General features: G+C 38.3%; 1 protein-coding gene across 3 annotated transcripts in view; it reads right to left on the bottom strand.

Annotated features, from left to right (window-relative positions):
* ALMS1 (ALMS1 centrosome and basal body associated protein) overlaps positions 1 to 22,227 on the bottom strand; it is a 74,756-nt gene that overhangs the window by 41,447 nt on the left and 11,082 nt on the right. For 2 of the 3 annotated variants that reach the window (XM_074821769.1, XM_074821770.1), the window contains exons 2-6: positions 20,153 to 20,287; positions 18,318 to 18,513; positions 7,324 to 7,441; positions 3,812 to 6,026; positions 522 to 681 (exon numbers count right to left, since the gene is read on the bottom strand). In XM_074821769.1, coding sequence (XP_074677870.1) covers positions 522 to 681; positions 3,812 to 6,026; positions 7,324 to 7,441; positions 18,318 to 18,513; positions 20,153 to 20,287 — 2,824 coding nt within the window. Of the gene's footprint in view, positions 1 to 521; positions 682 to 3,811; positions 6,027 to 7,323; positions 7,442 to 16,974; positions 17,046 to 18,317; positions 18,514 to 20,152; positions 20,288 to 22,227 lie in introns of those variants that run through there. The other variant, XM_074821771.1, reaches the window with a different exon arrangement.

The raw sequence follows: 22,227 nt of genomic DNA, 5'->3' as shown, positions 1-22,227 counted from the left end.
AGAAATGACTCAACACTTGTTAAGGTCATATTGATTTTTTTTTTTTTTATGTTTTGAGATGGATGGATTTATGAACTGATCTGGTCACAGTTATAAAATGTGTATGACTTTTTGTCACACTGAACACACCAATAAGTATCAGAAAGAAAGAGAAACTGAGACATTTCTCTCACAGAAAGAAAAAGTCTGGTAACATTTCTTTAATCTTCAGATACAACACACTTCCTTCTTAAGAACTCTTATAAAAAGAAAAATAAAGAAAAAAAAGATAAAATGCCACTGCACTGGCTAGAACATGCCACATAGCCATGAGCCCTCAGCGAGAAGGCTTAAAAGCCTTAAAAGGCTCACTTTTCCAATGCCAAACATTTTACATTTGAGATGGAAGAAGATCAACTCATATGAATGAAACAGAGCATCGCATGAGCAGAAACACTCTTGACACTACCAGGTCAAGAGCAACCTCACAGGTGAGTCTGAAGTTCTGTGCACTCTAAGCACAAGGTCTTCCTTGCCCATACCCTGTGGCTGCGGAGCGGCCCTCGTCAGCATGTCAGTAGAGTCCTTCAGCGTTCTAAGCTCTGAAGGGGAAAATTCAACCTCCCTGATGGGTCCTCGGGGTACAAACGGCATCAGTATAGTTCCAGGTGACTGATCAATGCCAAGGTTGCGAAGATAAAGCTGCCAAGAGAAGAAATAAGTAAGACATATGGCACTCTCACAGAATGTCAATGGATTCTGAAGTCGCATTCATTTTCCATGTCATCTTAAATGCAAACAACTTGCTTTAAAACATCTTAAGCCTCCATCGTGTTCAACTCGCGCTAACAGTTCACCCAAAATACTAAAGCAGTCACATATGAGACATCATCTCCAGCTTATTCTAGTCTTTGGACCGTGAGTGACAAGCCTTTTTTCTAGCTAGTATGACTAGGTCTACATAATGGGCACCTCACAAGCCACGGGCAGCCCAGCAGAACAACTGACACATCTTCCAATCTAGTCCTCATTCATTTATGTTTGGCAGCAATTCGGACAGAAGCGGCAAGAACTGTTTCTGCTGGTGATTCCTTGTGCTTGCGCTCACCAACAGTTTTCTTCCTGGGGCTTTCCTGACATTTTCTTCATCACATGTCAAAGATAGCAACTCGCAGTAGCATGCTACCACCAAACCAGTGCACAGCCCTTTCCACAGGATCCAGAAACGATGGAAAAGGTCAAAGAAGCAGCAACATATCCTGTTCTTGTGACAAGAGTCGACTGCTTATAGTCTTTTTACTCAAATGCACGCTCTGTACACTGCATGAGCAACAAGTCTGATACTTCAGAGGAGATTGGTAAACTTCAGCCTCACCTGTCTAAAATGACATTTGCCAGCTGGAAGGAGAACACAAATATTTGGTTTAAAAACCTTTTTCCTCCCCAAATGATAGCTGCACAGAAAACATTGTCAGAACTTGAAATTCCAGCTAGGCAGCAGGAAAATTCCTCACTCTTCAGAACAAATTTATTATGGGCTAGTCTTCAAGGCAAATAATTGGGAACCCTTTTATCAGAGTTGGTTAAAAAACATCATGAAACAGCTTTTGTGATGTTGCTGTAGGGAATAAACTCGTACTGGCCAAGGAACACAAGTAGTCTAATATGTAATGGCCCGTCTACTCAGTGGCCTAGCATGCAATGAACAAATTTCAGCAGTACCTCAAAAAACTCCTGGGCTATGAAACCACTTCTAGAAACCACCTATTGCACTGGTTTAAGTCTATAAACCATAGGATACTCAAGAGTACAAATTCTATGTACAACCAAGACTTAGTTTTACTAGTGCAGCTAAAGCAATAACCCCTTCTTAGTAAAGATGGCACAAAATGCATGTCTTTTTCCCTTTTCCATAAGTACAGAACAAATACACACAAGCACTATTTATATATCACATATATATCTATCTATAAAAATCACTATCCAAGTATAACTTCATTAACATTAAACAAAGCAGTTAGTTTAGAGAAGCCAAACAAAAATCATACTCAAAACCTAAAACTCTGCGACATACTAGAGAAAAATGTTATGTGGATGAGACCAACTCTCTCTGTGCAACACCCAGGAGATGGTCGGTTCAGACACACAGAGCATCATTCCCTGTATTAATATATTTTGAAAGCTGGAGGAGTCTCATGGAGGTAAGAGCCTACCAAAGACTGTTTAAGATCTCCTGTGAAAGTAACTCCTTCCCTTTTCACAGAGCATCTAAGTTTATATACAGACATTATATGAAGAAAAAAAAAAAAAAAACAAAATTAGCCTTGACTTAATAACCTGTAGGAGCAAGTTAATTTCAACTCATCTATAGTATGTCTTAAACTAGCCAACAAAAGGAAATAAATTACCTTATAGATCTTAGCCAAATCTACTTCCTATTATTTTATTATAAACCTACATATTAACAGCCATATATGTGACCTAATCTCTTTTACCTTGTCAGTGATTTATGAGAGCATAATTCCTCAGAACTAGGGCTGGAGAACATGCCTAATTATAGCCATCTTAAAAAAAAAAAAAAAAAAGGAGGTAACAGACAACCTTTACATCTCATGAATTTCATTTAAGATATCCTCCCTACAATATTTATATTTGTTTCAACACGTATTTGCAAAGACAACTGAGAGAAGAGTGCTTCTGAAACACAGTTCCAAAGATCTAATGATTATAGGAGTCATCTTGTGAGAGGAACAGCCACTTACTCAGAAGATAATTACATGTTTATCATTAACATAAATCTGCATTTAATCTTCTCTAACACTCAACAGCTATTAGTATAGTTAACATGGCTGCCACAGTCTGCCCTCCATTCTCACCAACCATCCTAAAATGGGGAATGGAAGAAAGAAATCTGCATTAGCCAAATGAGATATAAAGGAGGAAAGGTATATAGAGGCTTCAAACATCTTTTATGAGCAATATACAAAGAATCAAGAATTTATGCCTTAGATACTGGAACAAAGTGAACAAGCAAAACCAGTATTTATAGAAAAAAAAGCAATTTGATTTGCCAAGGAGTTCTGTGTTGGTTTTGCTATTATTGCAGATCCGTGGGTGTGTGAAGTTCATCTCTCTTTTCTGCAGCCTAGCATTTCCTTAGTCAGCAGTTGAGTCTCAACCTCATGTTTGGATAATTATAACCTGATCTTTTGAAAGAATCTGGAAGATCAGAAATGGCTTATCAATGCTCTGCTAAAAGAGCACCAATCTTTACATTTTTCTTGCATTCTGTTACCATGATACTATCGTCTATACCTGGAAAAAAACACAAAAAACTTTCCCATATCCAATGCTTGCTTTGCCCATGTTAAATATTACCTAAAAGTTATTTTTTCCACCTCTGTGTTTAAGATAAGCTGAACTAGTATCATGGATGAAATTCACCAGTAGCACAGACCACTGTAAAACCATTTAATTTAGTCTGTAGTGATGTAGATCTTACCAAAATCTTCTAAAAGAACAATGGGGGAAAAAAAATGGCCTAACTCTGAAATGAGAGTTCAAATTAGAATCTGTTCTGAAGGGTCCTTTAAGATTTTTTTAGGCTTACATAAAAGATGTATTTGCTAATATTTCTAGAAGATGAACTACTGCCTGACAGGCTCCCAACGTGACTGGATATTGGAAGCAAACTATAACCATGCCAGTGTCTCGTTCCTGCGGTACCTTCTGCACTTCTGTCCCTCACTCTATGACAGCCAAGAGTACTCTGATCTCTTCATAACCAAAAGGTAAAAAAAGAGTTAGAAATTTTTATTAAAAACTAACTTACTGGGATCCTTTCTTCAATATTAAGCTCTTCTTTCTCTGGAGTTTCCAAAGAAGTTGCTCCAACGGGGATGAAGTTGTCATCTTTTGCAGTGGTGAAGTGGTGCCTGGAAACCACTGAAGAGCACCCTGCAGAGCCCAAGCCCCCGTGGCTACTTTCTCCAGAACTAACAGGAAGATTCAAACTATCTGGGGAAATATCACTGAAATTGTCCATGCTGACACGGCCAGTAGGAATATTTAGGGTGCAAGACTGATTTTCAAGAGCATCACAATTCTTCCAGTCATCAGTTGGAGAGTTTCTGTCCTCTCTAAGGAGTTGAGCAACTCCTGCACTGGCCATAAAAACATTTGGGTGTGAACTTTGTCCTCTACTACTAATTTCTGAATCTTCATCACTAGATCCAGAAACAATTTCAGCTATAAACTTTTGTATCACAGAGCCTCCTAAGCTATTTTCAGATACTAAAACATTACTTTTTTCTTCTAGAGGCTGCACTGCCTCTGTTGAGTTTGCTGGCGGAGTAACTTCAACCAAGGACATATTGTTACTGCAAACATTTACCGCGTTGTCAGACTGAGATCTAGTAAGAGGGTGGACAAGGAGTAAGTTTTTATTATGAAAATGCAAACTTCCCAGGGAACCTGTCTCTCCTGAGGAAGCAGCAACATAATCTTTGGGATCTCTACCACTTTTTTGTATCGACGAAATATTGTTTGAAGAACTGGCAATTGCGCTGTAGGCTTTCCTTCTAGGAGAAACTCCACCTGGGTCACATGAAATCACTGCATCAGCTGCCTCCTCTGGCTGGCTCATGTTCCAAGCCCCTACCTTCTCCATGAAGCTAAGCGATGGGAGAGACTGAATTCTTCCAGTGTGGGGATATTTCAATTTTAAGGACTCAAAATATTCATTGTTTTCTTTCCGAGCACATTGGAGTGCATGTTGCTTCTCAACAGATACAGGTGTCCTGGTAGACAAGTTCCCTGAAGTTTCTTCATTTAAGCAGGAAGGAGAGGCCTGAATATCTGGTTTGATCACAAGGACACCAAGTTCTTCTGCCTTAACATTTTTCTGTAGAAGTATCCCTGGAGTAGACTGATAGCTTGGATGAGCAAAGTGTATAGAGAATGAGCCATCACCTACAAGATTTAAGGAAGGGGAAATGCCTGTAACTTTATGGCCCCTCTCTATGGAAAAATCTGAAATAGTTAATTCACTCCTGCTCACTCCAGGTTCTACTTCCACTGGGGCATCCTCACTGCATGAAGAAGGAGCTTCCATGTCAGTCACAACTAGTTGTTTAGATGCACAATCACTGGTGCTTGTCACGGTAGGGATAAACTCCCCCTTCTCAAATCTCACAGCAGGAGGTAGTTGTTTCTGCTGGTGATCTAGGAAAACTCCCCGGAGTTCCTCAGTAGCAGCCGCGAATTTCAAGCTTTCAGAGCCATTTAAATCCACTTCACGTTCCTTCGGCAGTTTGGCTATTTCGGAAGTCTTTGCAGAAAAATCATCTTGTGCATCTGAATTTTTACAATTGTCTTTCCTCAAACCATCAGATAAATTATCAGACAAATCAATCTCAGGAATGTTCTTTGCTTTTTCCAGCTTCTCTAGTTGCCTCATGCACCCTTCTGACTCACTCTCAGCCATTTTTACCTTTTCTTTTTGCACCTCTCTTTCACTTTTTTCTGAATTCTTAGTCAGTGCTGTTTTACAAGAGGAGTTTCCTGAAGATGAGAACTCATCATGCCTCAGCAACCCTTCTTCTTTCTCTGGAAGCTCAAAACCAGTAGCTGGTACAGTGCTGTCACGGAAGAACTGTTCATCTTTCACAGACGTGCTACAGGTCTGCACTGGAAGAGAGGCTTCCATTACGCTCAGTCTAAATGCCTTGGTTAGCATCACCTGGGAGGTGGAGTTTGCTAAACTGTCACTTGTTGGGGGAATCAATGCCTCCTCATTAGTTACATTTTTACAGTCTTCATTTGCCTCCTTGCTCACAAGTAGCTGTCCAGAAAAAGAGGTTTGTTGAGACAAACCACCACTGCATCTGGCACCACAAGGTTCCACAAGTCTGAACGAAAAAGGATGCTGGGACAAAGTAAAGCAGTCGCTGGGTGCATCAGAGGGAGAGTCTGTCAGTGACACAGCTTCACAGGTGTGCAAAGGCTTTGAATGCTCCTCAGACACACCAGAAACATCAGGGACTCCTCTGTAAGAGGCAAGAAAAGTAAGTGAATTTCTGATCATATTTTTTATTTTAACAGCCATATTCTCTGCTTTAATATAAGGGGCAAAAGTAGAATTTCACTCAAAGAAATAACTGGGGTTTAATAACATACACATATATACATCCCCTAAACAGGCCAAAATGAAGAAATGTAAAGAAAGTCCAAACAATATAAAAAAGCCCTTTAAAATAAAGGTTTGAAAATAATACTAGTTTCTACTTAGTATGTCAGTATTTTTCTACCTATTTAGAACTGCAAGTATTTTTTACTAACAGGATGTTTATTATTAAATAAAATACAGGAGTTACTTACATATGGAAATTTGTCTGTGTTGGTTTTTTTTTTAATATAAATCACCTACTTCAGTTTCATTATATCAATTATTTCTTTAAAGGATATAAAATAAGCCAGGTCCCAGATGAAGACAAGTAACAAATTCCTATAAACTTCTAATATTTTTATTGTGGATTTTGAAATCATAGTTATTTTATATGAAAATGATCATCAAACCCCAATTATATTACTTCATGCAAGTAGACCACCAGCTCTGGTGCAACTAAGTTCTGATCCACAAAGTGAAGTCACAGTTTATCCCCTTAGGTAACAAATCTGCCTCCTGTCACACAAAAAAAAAAAAAGTACAAGGAAGCCTAAACATCAATGACACTGTAAATATGTGTGTTTATATGCACACTTTCTTTTTTTCCTCTTCTTTGCACAAAAGGAATCATTTATCACACCTTGAAATGAAGGCTTGGACAAAGACTTTTACTGAAATAGCTATTTCTTTATGTATTCATACTTTATATAAAAATATGTATTTTAAATTACACATAATATATATTACTCCAGTACATACAAACTACAGTATTATTAAATGTATATGTATGAATGTATTTACTACTGTAAATAGAAGTAGTATCTGATTTTTGTCCCCAAAATTTCACGAAGTTTATGTCAGAGTTTAAGAAAGCTAAAAAGATGTCAGAGGGTGGAGTTCCTCATTTTCCCATTTTCTTCAGCTACATTAGGATAACAAGTTCAGAAGAGGCTTGTTCTGGTTTTCTCTTGTTCAAACTCTTTTGAAGGCAAAATAAAAAGATTAGTAGAACTCTGACAATGCCTTCTGTCTATTCAAAACAAAGAGTAAACCACACCTTTGTCTTATTTCTGTGACCATAAAACTGTAATTATTTAATTCTCAAATGTAGGACAATTCATGGCCACTCAGGAAAAAAGGTTTGCATTCTGTCATGACACCAGGAAACTTTATCCTACCTTAAGGGAAAAAAATCCATTTCTGATTGCTGGAGAAGCATCTCATCTGACAATCTTTGGCCTTGTGTTGAATACACCAGCAGCGGAAGATGGGGAGAGAATTGACTGTCCTGAATATCTGTTAAAAATAACAATAACACAGTAATAAAAGCTTTCCAGGCAATCCCTCTTTCAACTGCTCTGCCAACTAATACAGCCTTCAAAATTCAAAAACATGCCAACTGCAGTGAAAATGATGTAAATCCCATCAATTAAATCCTCTGCTGAAGCATATTCCCTCATGTATTAAATTCAGCTTTCTTACCACGTATCGAATTCAGGTTTCTTCTCGTCAATCCCAAAACGTTACATGACACTGACATCCCCAACTTACCCTCTCATCCTTAAACTTCTTTCTGCGCACATCCCTGTCCTTTTCCACTCACTAGTCAGCACCTCCCCATGTGATTTCTGTGTGGTCTGTACATGTTGGAGAATGTCCACAGGGCTTCTACCCAGATCACCGTTTACCTCTTTAAAAACCAAGAATCCCCACTGATGCCTTCTCCAGTCTCCATTTTTCCATAAATTTTGATTATAGCAAAGGCTGCATAGGTTTTTTTTCTTTAGTGTTTCAATAATAAATATTTCAATAATAATAGTAAAACTAATACTATTTAAAAATAAATATTTCCATAATAACAATAAAACTTAGTCATCACAATTATACTAGTACCACTGTCTACTACTGTAGCAGTAAATTTTAATTTCGATCATATATTTGTTTGTTCTTTGAGGTCGTTGGCACTTCTTTTCCCAGTTCACTGCTTACAAAAACAAACAGAAATGTTTTATACCACAAGAATAAACACAACTATAAGCTGGTATCTGATAAGTGTAAATGATTACATACACCTTTGATGGATGCAAAAAAAATTACTTCCAATACTTTGCTACGTAAGCTTTTTTTTTTAAAGCAAAAAAGCTATTTGCCATCAAGAGTATGACTTTCAGAACCAGAATTCATATTCATTTAATTTAGGTTCATTAGTTTTCAACCATCTCAGCCAAGCTATACTCTGCATCACTTACAGAAGCATGATCACATCAGATAAGATGACCATTTCATACAAAAAAATCAGATTTACCTTACGTCAGCTTTATCCCGAGGCTTTCTACGGCCTGTATTAGATCAGCCGATGAGTGGTATCCAACCACAAGATGACCTTTCTGCTTCATTTTTAATTTAATATTTCCAATCAACATTTTTTAAATTACTTAGAACACTGTGTAGTAAGAGGATATTTATATGGATAGAAATAATTCTACATGACACAGGCTCGAAATTTGGATGCCCCCTAGTCCCACCTCAGCAGCAGCTAGAAAACTCATAATGCGACTGTGATACAGTTTCAAGGATTCCATCCTATCTGGGCAGCTGTCTCCACCACATGGCCAGCCTAATGTCTCCTAGAGGAAGCCAAATTTATACTTTAGCATCTGTAGTACAGATGGCACAAACACACTGTAGCAACTTAAGTGGGGAGTCTTAGTTTTTCTAGCACCCAGTACCTCTTTGAAGCTAAACTCTCCCTCTTACTTTATTAAAGGCATTGCACTAATCACCACTCCATTTCACTTTCGTCTTAACTATGTGCAATACCAAACATGAATGAAAAGTTTTAAAAGTCACCTGCTTTTTTGGAAGTTTCTAGGAAAAGAAATTATATGTATCTTAAAAAAACCAGGTACAAATAGCTACTCCTGAGCAACTTGACAAGAGGAGGCATTCAGAAGAGGCTCCAACGTAGACTGGTAAGCACCTGTGCAAAGCTGGATGAAAGAATAATGATAACACACGTGGAAGTGTAAAAAAACATAGAGAAGAAAACGGCAACATCAGCACAGGGGGAGCAGGAGCCAAGAAAATAAGGAACAAGGTCAGGGATGTCTCATTTATAATACAACACTGCCTCAGGGCTCTGTTATATTACAGGGCACAACGACAATTATGGTCTAATGTACCAGACTGATTAGTACTTACGTGATTTAAATCACAATTAGAATCATGATTTAAAAATCATGGAACAGGAGACTGATCTAATTCACTGTAATCTCCTTAGCATTTTTTTAAAATGTACTTTACAGAAAACAAAGAGGTTTGTTTTCAGTAGCTTATACTGACTTAGAACCAAATAGAACTTGCACATTAGATTCCTTATTCCCAACCACTAACTGGGAGTAGACAGTATTTACAGTGCATTTATTCTGTTTAGTGTGCATTCACTCAAATTTTTTGTCATTATACTTGAAAATACTGAGTAGATTAACTATAGTTAGCTTGGATACAGAACTGCATTAAAGATGCAAAAACGTATTTTGAGAAACATCAAGCAAGTTGGAATCTAAACTATCTCAGTTGTGTTAGATGTACTTTTTATCCTCCCAAATCTTGTTTTACATTTAAAATTATATTAGTGAATAAAGGCAATAGTAATTGCAGTTATCAAATTAGACTTGTCATCTCACATCATGATACACTTCAAGTTTTCAGAACTGGCATCTCATTTTTATTCATACAATATTAGAGGAAAATAAGCTTTCCTGATTTTCAGCTTAACTTCTTCACTTTGAATGAAAATGTGTTTTCAAGCTAAACTGAAAATCAGGACTCATTAAAGAAAAAGCTTTTCTGCACAATAAAGACTGGGTGCTGTCTTTGTAAATGAAGAAATAAAAAAGACTGACAGAGAGAACCAAAAATAATTGAAAAAAAAAAAAAAAGAAAGCTGTCAAACGCTGTCAAAAACAGATCTTGCCAAACAATTTTTTAATGTAACTACGCATGTATTGATAAAATAAATGTGCATATATGCATATACACACACACCCCCCCCAGAAGTCACAACATTTGGCTGATAAATCAGTTTTAAAGATATATCAACAAAAATTTAAGTACCACTCAACGTTTGTATTAAGAAAAGTCAACCCAGCACTTACAACAGATGAAAAATGATTTAGCATTCTCCAAGCAGAATTATAAACAGGAAATCCTCACTGCATGGGTACACATCTAGGCAGCCCCTGCAAGAGCCATTCTTGTCCCTGCCCTATTGGAAACTTCAGAAATAAGGATTTTACAGCCAAGTTCTTACAGTGAAGGCACATGGATGAGGCAGATTATTTGCCAAGCAAGAACTATCTCCCTGCACAGACCACTGATAAGGGGCAGTTTGAGTCCCCTGGCATCACAGCATGGCAAAAGATACAAGTTTTAGTGCAACTGAAGTCCAGTCACACGCTGAGGGGAATAAAGCAGCCCAGCAAACCTAACAGAGTCAAGGGCTACCTCAGAAAGCAACAATTCGGATGAGGACTTGGGGTCATGACAAACAAACCACCGATAGGCCAGTGCAATACTGCATCCCAAATGGCAAGCAAATTTTTCATACATATAAGAAGAAGAATAGTGAATTAGTAGTAAGTAGGACTAGCCTTTCCAACCTTGTACTGAAACTACTATTGAAATGGTATCTGATGACCATAACTCTGTATCTGCAAACATCGCAGGAGGATCAGAGAAAAGATTGAAGAAACATGCCTCATCTCAAGAGCCTCCTAGAACTAAATCTGTGTAATATAATCAAAGAGAAGATTAAGGGTGACTTGATTACATTTGTATGTACGTATGCAAGAACAGAAATTTGGTCATTAACAGCATTTCAGTTTAGATAATATATAACAAGAATCCAATGTAAAACACTGAAGCTATGCAAGCCTAGGTGACATTTCTGAGTGCGCTGATACGATACAACAACATAGCTGGCTCTCTACAAAACGTGCAAGGCAGTTTAGATAGATCATTAATGGCTTCAACAGTTATTTGAACAGCACAAATAAATCTCTTCCCTCCCTCCTCAGCCTCTTAGATGTAGTCCTGAACAAAAGCCTCCGCATTCTCCGTCTCCGCTTGAAGCAGTAAGACTACACCTCAGCAAGAAGGGACAGCCCCAATCTCTCCACCCCAGCCCAGAGATGTTTTTCCCTCTCCTTTTGTTGCACAGGCAAGGGACTCTGATCCAGCTGAAGCGTAACCATCTCCATTTCCAACCAGTCTGAACAGCAAGCTGATCTGATTGCACCGATTCACATAGTGGGTTTAGCAGAGGGGATACAGCAGAACAAGGAAAAGCCAGACTCCTGCTTTTCAGTAGCAGTTTAGCTGACTAAATACACTGTGAAACTGTACCTTCAGCCTAGCCTCCATTTCAGGCAATCTTGCTCCCCTGACTTCTCCAAAGAGCGTTCTGGTTTTGCCATGTAGCAGAAATCTGACAGTACCCGACCCTCCCCAGAGGTTTCCAGTCAGAAGAACTGTGGTGGTGATCACTGACTTGAAGCAAATGACTGACAAGGCCAGGAAAGAAGAGTGAGACAAAAAAAGGGAACAGAAAAAAAAAAAAAAAAGGAGGAAAGAGAATAGTCAAGATTCACTGCAGCCACATCCTCGGTAGAACACCTCTCTTCCAGCTTGCACCCCGCAGCACCTGCAGAGACGACCTGTAAAAGCACCCTTATGGAGTTCAATAGATGACATTTAACTGGGAATACAAAACTGATTTTTTTATATATATATATAAAATATAACTTCAGCCATGTCACCTGTTCTACCTCCTCCAGTTTTTTTTTGAATCTTACAGCGCATGAACTCTGATGTTTTCAGTAACTTATTTTCTTCAGGAGGCAGAAAGATCATCACTATCATATTTCGGATGCTTACGATGATTTAGGGGCTCATTATGCTCAGACATAACCTAGGTTTTGCAGGCAGAGAAGCAGGTGCTCGAGGCTTAAAGCAGCAAGTGACGTCAGTACAACACTCTTCGAGCATCTTGTGTCAAAACAGTAATTCTTCCCGCTGTCGCTCTGAAGGTCAAAAGCTTCCTCACAGTTGAATTCACTGAACAAGCAAAGCTGGGCATGCTACTTTATCTTACAGCCTGCTGACAATTCTGAATGCCAGAGTCAAATTACCATTTGTGGAGATAAAAAAGGAAGGCAAAACAAAAACAAAACCTTCTTGGCTTTGTCAATCTGTTCCACAATGTAGCAGGAGCAATTTCAATACAACTGTCATTGTGATTTCCCCCCCTCCCTAAATGAAATTCAAAACACTTTTTGAAGAGAAGGAATAAATTAGTATTATAGCTTATGTTTCTCCCTTCCCTCTCACCTTTTCTCCCATATCTGGAAATTTTAGTGCATATACAAAAAGGCTGTAGCTACTGGCACACTTGCTAGAGAGCAACAAATAAAATATCAACAGGATACAGAATTCTTACATCTTTGTATCATACTAAAAAGCCTTATGCTTTCTCTTTAATTCCAGTTGCATTTAAAACGCAAACCTTGACAAATAACAGGAAATTTTTCTTGATGAAAGGGATTCCAGTTTTGCAAACCACAATAATGTGGACAAAATGCTATAAAATATACTAAATACAGCAATCCTATACAGAGGACGTAGGCAAAACCAAAGCATGCCCAACCTGCCATGTCCTTCCACTTTTTGGTATGTCTTAAACCTGAATTTCCTACATGGCAAAACATAAAAAATGGGGTTTTATTCAATATTAACCAACTCTAGCCAGATAGGAGCTCACTGTGATGCACACATGGCTTTTAATTACAAAGCTGTCTGTAGGCCCAAACATGAGAGAGTCAAGAGTGCTTTTTATTTCATAAAGGAGAAAACCTCTTCAAAAACATCTCAGAAATAGTTTCAAATCCACAGCAGCCAGCAATTAATTCAGCCATACCAAGCTTGTCAGCCTGTGTTCTTATGCTGGAATACAGAACTTCACTTAATCTTCCTAACATGAAAAGGAAAAAAAAAAAAAAAAAAAAAAAAAGAAAAGGCTTAGGGCAGCAAGGGACTGGGCTTAGTGTCCAGTGTAGACTCAAAGCAGTCTATTAACTCTGTATTGGAAAATATTTGGGATTTCCAGTACATTATCCAAAGTTTCTAAGAAACAAGAAAAAGTGCTGGTCTTTCCTTTAATGCTTCCGTATCACCCACAGGATTTTAAAAGTTTCTTCAGCAGAAGTGTTACTTCTACCAAAGCTAATCTTGTCCCAGATTCTGCCTTTACAGATAGAAGTCATCTCCTGTCTTGTTTTCCTTCACAGAAATCCATGTATATTCACCACCATATACAAGAGAATCCCTGAATGAGTAAAACATGAGGTTCAAGCAGAGAAATGGCAATTTTTTGAACCAGATAATCCAAGTTACCAATCCCAAATTCAATCTTTGAAGAAAGCCTAACAGGAGACACAAGGAATAGTTGTAGCCATCAGTGCAGGACCTACAGTGGAAGGCACTGAGCCTTGGCCCTCAGAGGGGTTCCTTATGAAATGGAACCTCTGGATCCAGATCCACCAGAAACGTTCTCTCTCCCCTTACAGACTCTTTCACAAAGGATGGATCAAAGCATTATCAAAATAACCACAAAAACTGATGAAAAGGAGTAAGAGCTGCACATTGTAGTAACAGCCAAACTCATAAAACCCTGAGGAGTTGTCATGAATGTCTCCCAGGTTATTCCCAAGGCAATTTCAACTCCATCCCCTTAAGCAGTTGCTTAACTTCAGAACAAAAAAAAACCCAAAAAGCAACCTACATACAAGTAAGATTACACAAGCAGGTACAGGAATGATAAACTGCAAGTTGAACTGGAAGCAACACAGGTTTATTTTAAAGTATCACAAGCAATCATGTTATTTGCCTGCAATGATTTTGTTTGTTTGTGAAATAATCTAGCCTAATGGTGAAGTGAAAGCAGCTTTTGAAGCATCTTTATTCAGCAATTTCAGTTACGTCCTGGAAAAGTGAGTCACAAATATAATAACCTAATGGGTGGGGTAACACTTGATTTTGCAGAGTGATCCTCTAAGGGATATCAATACAAAAAAGAAACACTTTGGGCTTAGTAACAGCATTGTTAAGTTACGTGTTTCCAAGGAAGTGTCTGCAAATATATACATAAAAGGAGTCTAGGTGCAATGTGATAAAAGTAAAGAAGAAAGAAAAACAAGTGTTATCAGGAGGTAAGAAGTTAACAGATGATTTAACAGTAAGTTACAGTATACATACACAAAGGTTTGGGCAGGAAAAGTTCACAATTGGAATTGACAGAGGTAACTTTGAAAGCCAAAGTTAACATACAGTGTATGACTGAATCTGATGTCAGAACTAGCTTTTAAGAGTTTAAAAAAAAAAAGAAATCTATGCCTAAATGCAACAACTGCTAATTTAAGAGTGGAATCAGTGAATAACAGTCACGTCTGGGGGTCTGGTGAACAGTTGTTTAGCACAGTAGCTTGGATGTGTAAGGAAGCAGAAATGCAATAAATGGAAATAACGCAACTGCAGTAAGGCAAGTAAGGGAAGTGTTCTAGCCTGGGTAACTAAAACAGCTATTGATAACATTTTGGCTAGTTTTGTCTTCCACAGATAGCACAGAAGAGAAAGTAAACCACTTCAGCCATGAGTATTATTAACTATGCATTGCTTAGTTCTGCTTTTGCTGATTTTGGCGCTGTTAAATGTGCATGTACAAAAAGAGAAAGAATTCTTTAGAGATTAACTGCCACAGCTGAAGCTTGAAGTTAAAAAGCAAGAGGAAAATACGAGCAAATAAAGGTAATAAAGAAAAATGGATCTGATAAAAGTTGGCTTTATTTCCAAGAGAAACAGATTTATCTTGTTGGGCACAGATGTGTTTCCTATGATTAACAGCAATGAGTGAAAAAAGTGGGCATCTCCATTTGCACCATTTTTGAGGATTATTAGAAATTATTACAAAGAATCAGTAATATGATTTGTGTCTTAAAATGCAGAGAATAACGCTGGGTTATAAAGAGAAGTTTTCTTTTTCAAAGATGTACTACTACCAGCAGACTAAAAATGATACCACCAGAACTGACCAGAACACTCTGAGTCCACACAGATGAAAAGGAATGTAACCAAGGTGAACAGGTGAAATATTAAATCTTGGAACTTCTCAAACCAATCTTCAGCTAAGCTGTGATGATTAGATGTGAAAAGAAGCAATAGAAACGCTTAGTTTTTCTAAAGTAGAGGTGTTAGAACTGGAAAGTATTACTGGCAGGAATATAAATTGCACTGAAATGCAAGTGGTAGAAATAAAGACTACTAATAGAATATTAAACACTATAAGTAGTGGTTTATTGTCACAAAAATATAAATAAACTGAACAGTCATAGGGCAGGGGGAGAGGGAGCAGAGAAAACCAAAACCCAAGTGCCTAGATTGGTGTAAATTCCAGGCACGAAACAGAATACAACCATGTCATTAGGAGAAATAAAACCCAGCATATTTTATGTCAAAAATAAAGATGACTGCCAAATAATAGATGCACAATCCCCACTAGCATTACCAAAAATAATCCATCAGTCGCTTTGGATACCTAAAGTGAGAGCTTGATGCATCACTAATGGTGTATTAATAGAGCTAAAAACATGTTATGAAAAATAGTTAGAACAAATTCATCTGTCCTACATGAATACAGCCTGAAGAATGCTGGCCTTGAATGCAGCAACAACTCCCTGCAATTAGCAGTTAATGTTTCTCTCACCTTTGAGACTGGAAATGGCTGCATGCACATTCTTTCCCTGTACTCAGCCTGGTGGGAATCACATCAGAAAACTGAACCCCATGTGGAAAAAACAGTAACGTCCTTCCTGTATATATCCAGGCTGAAACATATACGGTGTCCACCCCTATCATGCATCAGATATTGTATCAGAATTACATATTCTGATATTATATATCAGAATTATATAACGTGGAAGAGTGCTACACTGGGATTGGTACGGCTGGAACAAAGTTACTGGTGAATCACAATAAATAGAACAAGGAGTTAAAGTACAAGGAAACATCAAGTCAGAAAACTCTGTATTATGTTAGAAAACCAACCACTATGACACTTAAGTGATGAAGAAACCGTAACTATTCACCATCGGTGTATTATTCTTAAAGGATGCTCACAGCTGTATTACAATTAGCTTTTTAACACCCCACAGGTTGGGGTTTTTTGCATTTCAAATTGCATTGTCAATGATAAAATTTGTAATAGACCACACACAGACCTTCACTTCTTAGCGCTATGATTAACACCACTGAAGATAACACAGCAATTGAAAAAACATCCTGAGGCCCAGATGATCAATATCCACATTCATGTGGTACATGTCAATATGGGTATTGTCCAAACCCGGAGAAAAATGTAAGGACGTGTAACAAAGATATTAATATTGATGTGACTGAATTAAGAATGTGTGTATAAACTTGTGTTTAAGCACCAGAACACTCATCAGCAGAAGGTCCTGTGCTCTGACAACGGGAGGATGACAACAAGATTGCTGCATTTCACATACACAGCTCCTCCTTCTGTTAGCCCAACAGCACAGCCGGCTACCGCAAAGCACCACCCCAGGACCTGATCACTAGTATAGATAGGCTGTGGTGTTACAGGCAAGCTACACCACTTGGAGGGGGGGAAACAAAAAAAAACAAACAAAAAAAACCCACAAAAAAGAGTTGGTGCTTGTGAGTGCAACAGGGAAAGTAGGTAAACATCAACTTACTTAAGACATTTTGTAAATAATCACCACCTTCCCCTTTCATGTAGCCTTTGTTACGCTAACTTCCACATAAGTAATTCCCTTTATCTGGATAGTTTGGGTTAAATCTTGCAGTAGTACAGTACTTCTAGCTATAATTTCTCAGTTTTTCCTCTTATCTGAAAAGGAATACATATACTGATTAAAGAACACTAACACTTATAAGATACCTTTGTAAAGGGCTATTGAAAACCTCTTTTTCAATACCTTGAGAAAGGTATTCAATACCTTGAATACCTTGAAAACTGTATTTGAAGATTACTTTGTCTATAAAGAAATCCTATAAAAAGCAGTGAAACACAGAAGCAGTACACAGTAGTTTGAATACATGAGAAAAGGGGTGCAAGCATGCACACACTCTTATCAAATAGTTTTTTATGTTATCAATGCAACTGTATCTCCTTTACTATTAAAAATATTTTTGACTAAGAAATTAATACAGATTTTAAGGACACAGAGAACTATCACCTCACCTAGAGAGCACCCTACTTACTATTAATTCTGAAGGAACACAAGCTAATCGGTTTCCCTGTTAAAAGATGCAGGGCAGGTACACAAGCCCTCTATCTCATTTTGAAGATGGGCTTTGACAATAAAATGACACAGAACGTATTTTGTAGACACCAGTTCTCACTAAAAGAAGTCAAATCCAGGTTAGGGATTACACAGAATCATCGAGGTTGGAAAGGACCTTGAAGATCATCTAGTCCAACCGTTAACCTAGCACTGACAGCTCCCAACTACACCACGTCCCTCAGCGCTATGTCGACCCGACTCTTCAACCCCTCCAGGGATGGGGACTCCCCCCCTGCCCTGGGCAGCCCATTCCAACGCCCAACAACCCCTTCTGCAAAGAAATCCTTCCTAAGAGCCAGTCTGACCCTGCCCTGGCGCAGCTTGAGGCCATTCCCTCTTGGCCTGCCGCTGGTTCCTTGGCTCAAGAGACTCATCCCCCCTCTCTGCACCCTCCTTTCAGGCAGTTGCAGAGGGCCATGAGGTCTCCCCTCAGCCTCCTCTTCTCCACACTAAACCCCCCCAGTTACCTCAGCCGCTCCCATCAGACCTGTGCTCCAGACCCTGCACCAGCTCCGTTACCCTTCTCTGGACACGCTCGAGTCATTCAATGGCCCTTTTGGAGTGAGGGGCCCAAAACTGAACCCAGGAATCGAGGGGCGGCCTCACCAGTGCCGAGCACAGGGGTAAGATCCCTTCCCTGTCCCTGCTGGCCACGCTAGTGCTGATACAATCCAGGAATTGATTTAAAAAGAAAAGTAAAGCAGTTAAACAAAAGGCAGCTTTGAACATACCCAGCAGTAAGTCATGTGCTCTGTCTCCATGAGACTGCCTTCTAGATGCTTCTGCTGAAGGCAACAGTCCTTCCTCCAGTGTAGGGAACTCTGTCAGGTCATTTCTGTCACAAGTCAGGCCAAGCTTAGTCTCTGAGGCAGCAGTTAAATGGCTGGCATCCACTTCTGGTGGAAGTTGATACCATGAGTCAATTCCCTAAGAAAAGGTAAGGAGGGGAAAAAAAAAAGTGCTCAAGCATCAAGAAAGTTTTATAAGCCATGTTTACAAAGGAAATAAGGACTAAGTTGTGAAACAATGGAATTATTGCTTCTAAATTGTATATCCTATACAAATACTCAGTTTTTAATGTAGATGAATTACGATGCTCTATGAACTGCTGAAGTCCACAAATCAGTTGTCCTTACTGCCTAAGTTGTCACCGCTTACTATCTGATGACCAGCCTTCCACCACTTGACTGAAATTGAGCTCCATCTCCAAATCCTGGAGATATCCACCCCAGAAGACTTTTTCCAAACAGAATGAAATTTGTCACTTAGAAAAATCTTGTTAAGGACAAATGCTTTAGTAGGATGCTGGGCCAACCCAGTTCCTGACACTGCATAGTAAAGATGGTTTGCATTGTACAACTGCAGAGCAACAAGCAGAACAGTTTGATTTGTCTTTAAAGAAAGTTTCTAGTTACATAAATTCTGAGTTCACACAGATAATGCCTGAGAATCTTAGCCAACTCTTTGGTATATTTTAAGAAAAAGACTTTCAGATCATGTTCAAATGAAAAGAAGCATCTTTAGTTCACACAATTCATTAAAGAATTTGCACTGGGATTACTGGGGGAGTAATTAAACAGATAAATTTTAATTATGGAAAAGGCACAGACCAGTCTTGAGTGCAGAGAATTAAGAATATCAATCATTTATATGGCAAACCATTATCAGCAGCATATATAACCTATAATTACATATACATTAATATAAGCAAGAAAGCATCCCGGTGAATTGGCAGAAGTACAGTACAAACCCTACTTAATACTGCAAGCTCTTCTAGATTTTGAAATATTACTAAGGTATTAAAAGCTACTTTTCACATCAGAATTTTGCTATGTGAACTATAATTTTTGCACAAGATTCTTATAATCATTTGGAAATAAAATATTTGATCAACTCAATCTTATCAAAACACCTGTGATCTTATGCAATTCTCAGAGTAAATATTTAGCAGCATATCCATCAGTTAGAACTACTATGACTGTACCATGATGTCAGTACAGTTTGTCTTAATCACATATGGAACACGTCATTAAAACCAAGGTCTAAAAGTAGTCAGATTTCACGTGAACTGAAGCATGGCTCTGTGCTAACATGTAAATCGGCTATTTTGAGGTAGACAGATCTGACAATTTAAGAGGCAGACAGATCTGACAGTCTAAGAGGCAGTAGCAGGACCAGGATTATAGCACATTAGAAACTGAATACAGATCAAAGATACTGTTGCAAAGAAGAAAACATTACACTGGAAAATATAACAGGTTTCTAACAAGAAAACAGAAAGGCAGCGAAAAATAAACAAATAAATAAAACCACGCTGAACTACTGGGGATTCAGTTTTGAATGATAAATATCAAAAAGCTTTGTAGCACTTGGATCAAGACTAGACTAGATGACCTGTCAGAGTTCACAACAGTCCTATTTTTCTGCAGTTCCAGGATACAGAAACGCATACCTTTACAGGGCAAGGACGGTGGAGGTTTAAATTATACAGATAAAGCACTTCATATTATTTGCAATCGCATAATTAACCTTCAACCACAAGCAAAACAAAGCACAGTAGAAATACCCAGTTAATGGCAGTTTTCTGACGTATCGCTTCTCCTAGGGAGATCCCGCTGGTCACCGACGCCTGCGTTTCGCTACTGCTGCGGCTTAAGGATTCCTCCTTCCAGCCATGACATGGTGGAGTTGTTGCAATAGGCTAAAAGAAACAATATGTGTTTTAAAAAAAGAAAATAATGTCTTGATATTTCAACATGTGTGTATATTTAAGTAACAGACAATGAAATATATAAAAAACTCCAGCCACCCCCAACGCCGAAAGTTGGGCATCTACCTCAACATACTTAGGCAGTGACCTAAATTCCATTCAGTGAGCCAAACTTAACTAAAAGAGGCAGGGTTTTTTTGTCACTTTAGATCCCAAAAAACAGTGAGCGTGATTTTCTGCACATTAGCCAATCATTTGTGAGGGCCAGAAATTTATTTCTCATTTCCAACCCATGTACATACAGCTCCAAGTAAATCACAAAATACCGAAAAGACTCATCACCTTGATCAAAGTCAGGCATCTGGTTTATTAACAGTGGTTGCTGGATCTTTTAATAGTAATTTTTTTGTTTATTTTTTTGTACTTATTATTTTACTAAAAACAGAAGGTTTTTATTTATCAATGTTGTAAACTAAATTTTAAAAGCCGTCTCATGTATGTAACTTAAAGAAAGTCTAGGTTGATTTCTATATTATAATTTAGCAATACCTGACATACTTTGAGGGCATGACTTGAAGTTAAATTGGACTTCTGCCTAGAAAAGCAGCTGTAACATTTTTTTCCCACGAGGTAACAGAGGAAGCTGTTCTGAAGTCAGAATGAAATTTCTGTTCTATAATATCCCATGCCTGAGGTCACAGAGACTCTAACAGCTTTCCCCAGACAAGACAGACAGCCAGGTTCAAACATAATGGTATATAATTGTGAAAATAGACATTTCTGGAACACCAAGGTTCAGCCCAAACAAAAGTGTTCCAGGAAAGTAGTTTAAAAAAAAAAACCAAAAACCTGGAGACTAGCACTGGAGAATATCAGGTAGTATTATTAATGCAGTAATTTAACATGAAGCCTTAGCCAGAAGAAAGACTTGTAGCTCCCCCACCTCTTTAATACCCCTCCATGCCCTCATCCTCTTCCTCATGTCAACTCTAGTTCAAATTTAACCCACTAATAATAATATTTTAAAAAGCCAGGCTAGCCTTGGAGGTATATTTTTCAGTGGCCATGGCAGCAAATGGGGGTATGTGACGGAAGCAGGGGCAGGAGGAAGCTCCCTGCGACCTCCTCCTGTACTGTGAATTCTGTATCTGCTGTCTGGTGGTATCTGCCTGCCATGAGAAATACAACTGCCCATCATGTGGGCAAGCGACGCGTGAAGGGCAGGAGTAAAAGGTCACAGACTGAGAAAAGGAGAGGGTCAGTGAGAAAGCAGCAAATGATTTCCCAGAAGCTTGTCTTCTACATGAATAACTGTAATACTGTTGGATGTGTGCCTTCAGTTATGAAGTCCTCCAGGGACAACTACCTTTTTTTTTAAATAGATTTTCTGATAAATCAGTCTAACATTCATTTAGAAACTTCCATTCAGTAGCACAGATCTACCTTGATGGACTGAGCATACCATTTGCAACCTTTATCACAAAAAAAAAAAAAACAAAAACAAACACCGCAAGCCATGAGAGTTTTCATGACAATATTAATTACATTCTAAAAAAAAAAAAAGGAGATCGGACACAAACTTAGAGAAAAGTCCAGAATACAGACCTGTTTCAATGTAAAAGAAACACGCAAAATTCCACATTTGAGATCGGTTTCTTTAAATGTGAATATTACTTACTACATTAGCTAAGTTGACACATGAATTCTGTTTCATTCTTCTTATGCCCTAAAAAGCTGGAAAGATGTGAATAAAAGCTTGGTATTTTTTTTAATTTATTGTAAGACTGCTAGTCCATATTGGAACTTCAGAAAGGTGAGTTCACTCTTGACTATTTATGGCACCTCAGTCGAATGTGATTCTTCTACAAAATATAACAACATCTTCAAACCATCTACAAAAATATAAATTACAGCCATCACAAATGAATCTT

The sequence above is a fragment of the Strix aluco genome, chromosome 4 (assembly GCF_031877795.1).
Source record: "Strix aluco isolate bStrAlu1 chromosome 4, bStrAlu1.hap1, whole genome shotgun sequence".
Taxonomy (NCBI): domain Eukaryota; kingdom Metazoa; phylum Chordata; class Aves; order Strigiformes; family Strigidae; genus Strix; species Strix aluco.
Note: the sequence above shows the minus strand (reverse complement) of the source record. Positions and strands in the feature narration are given on the sequence as shown.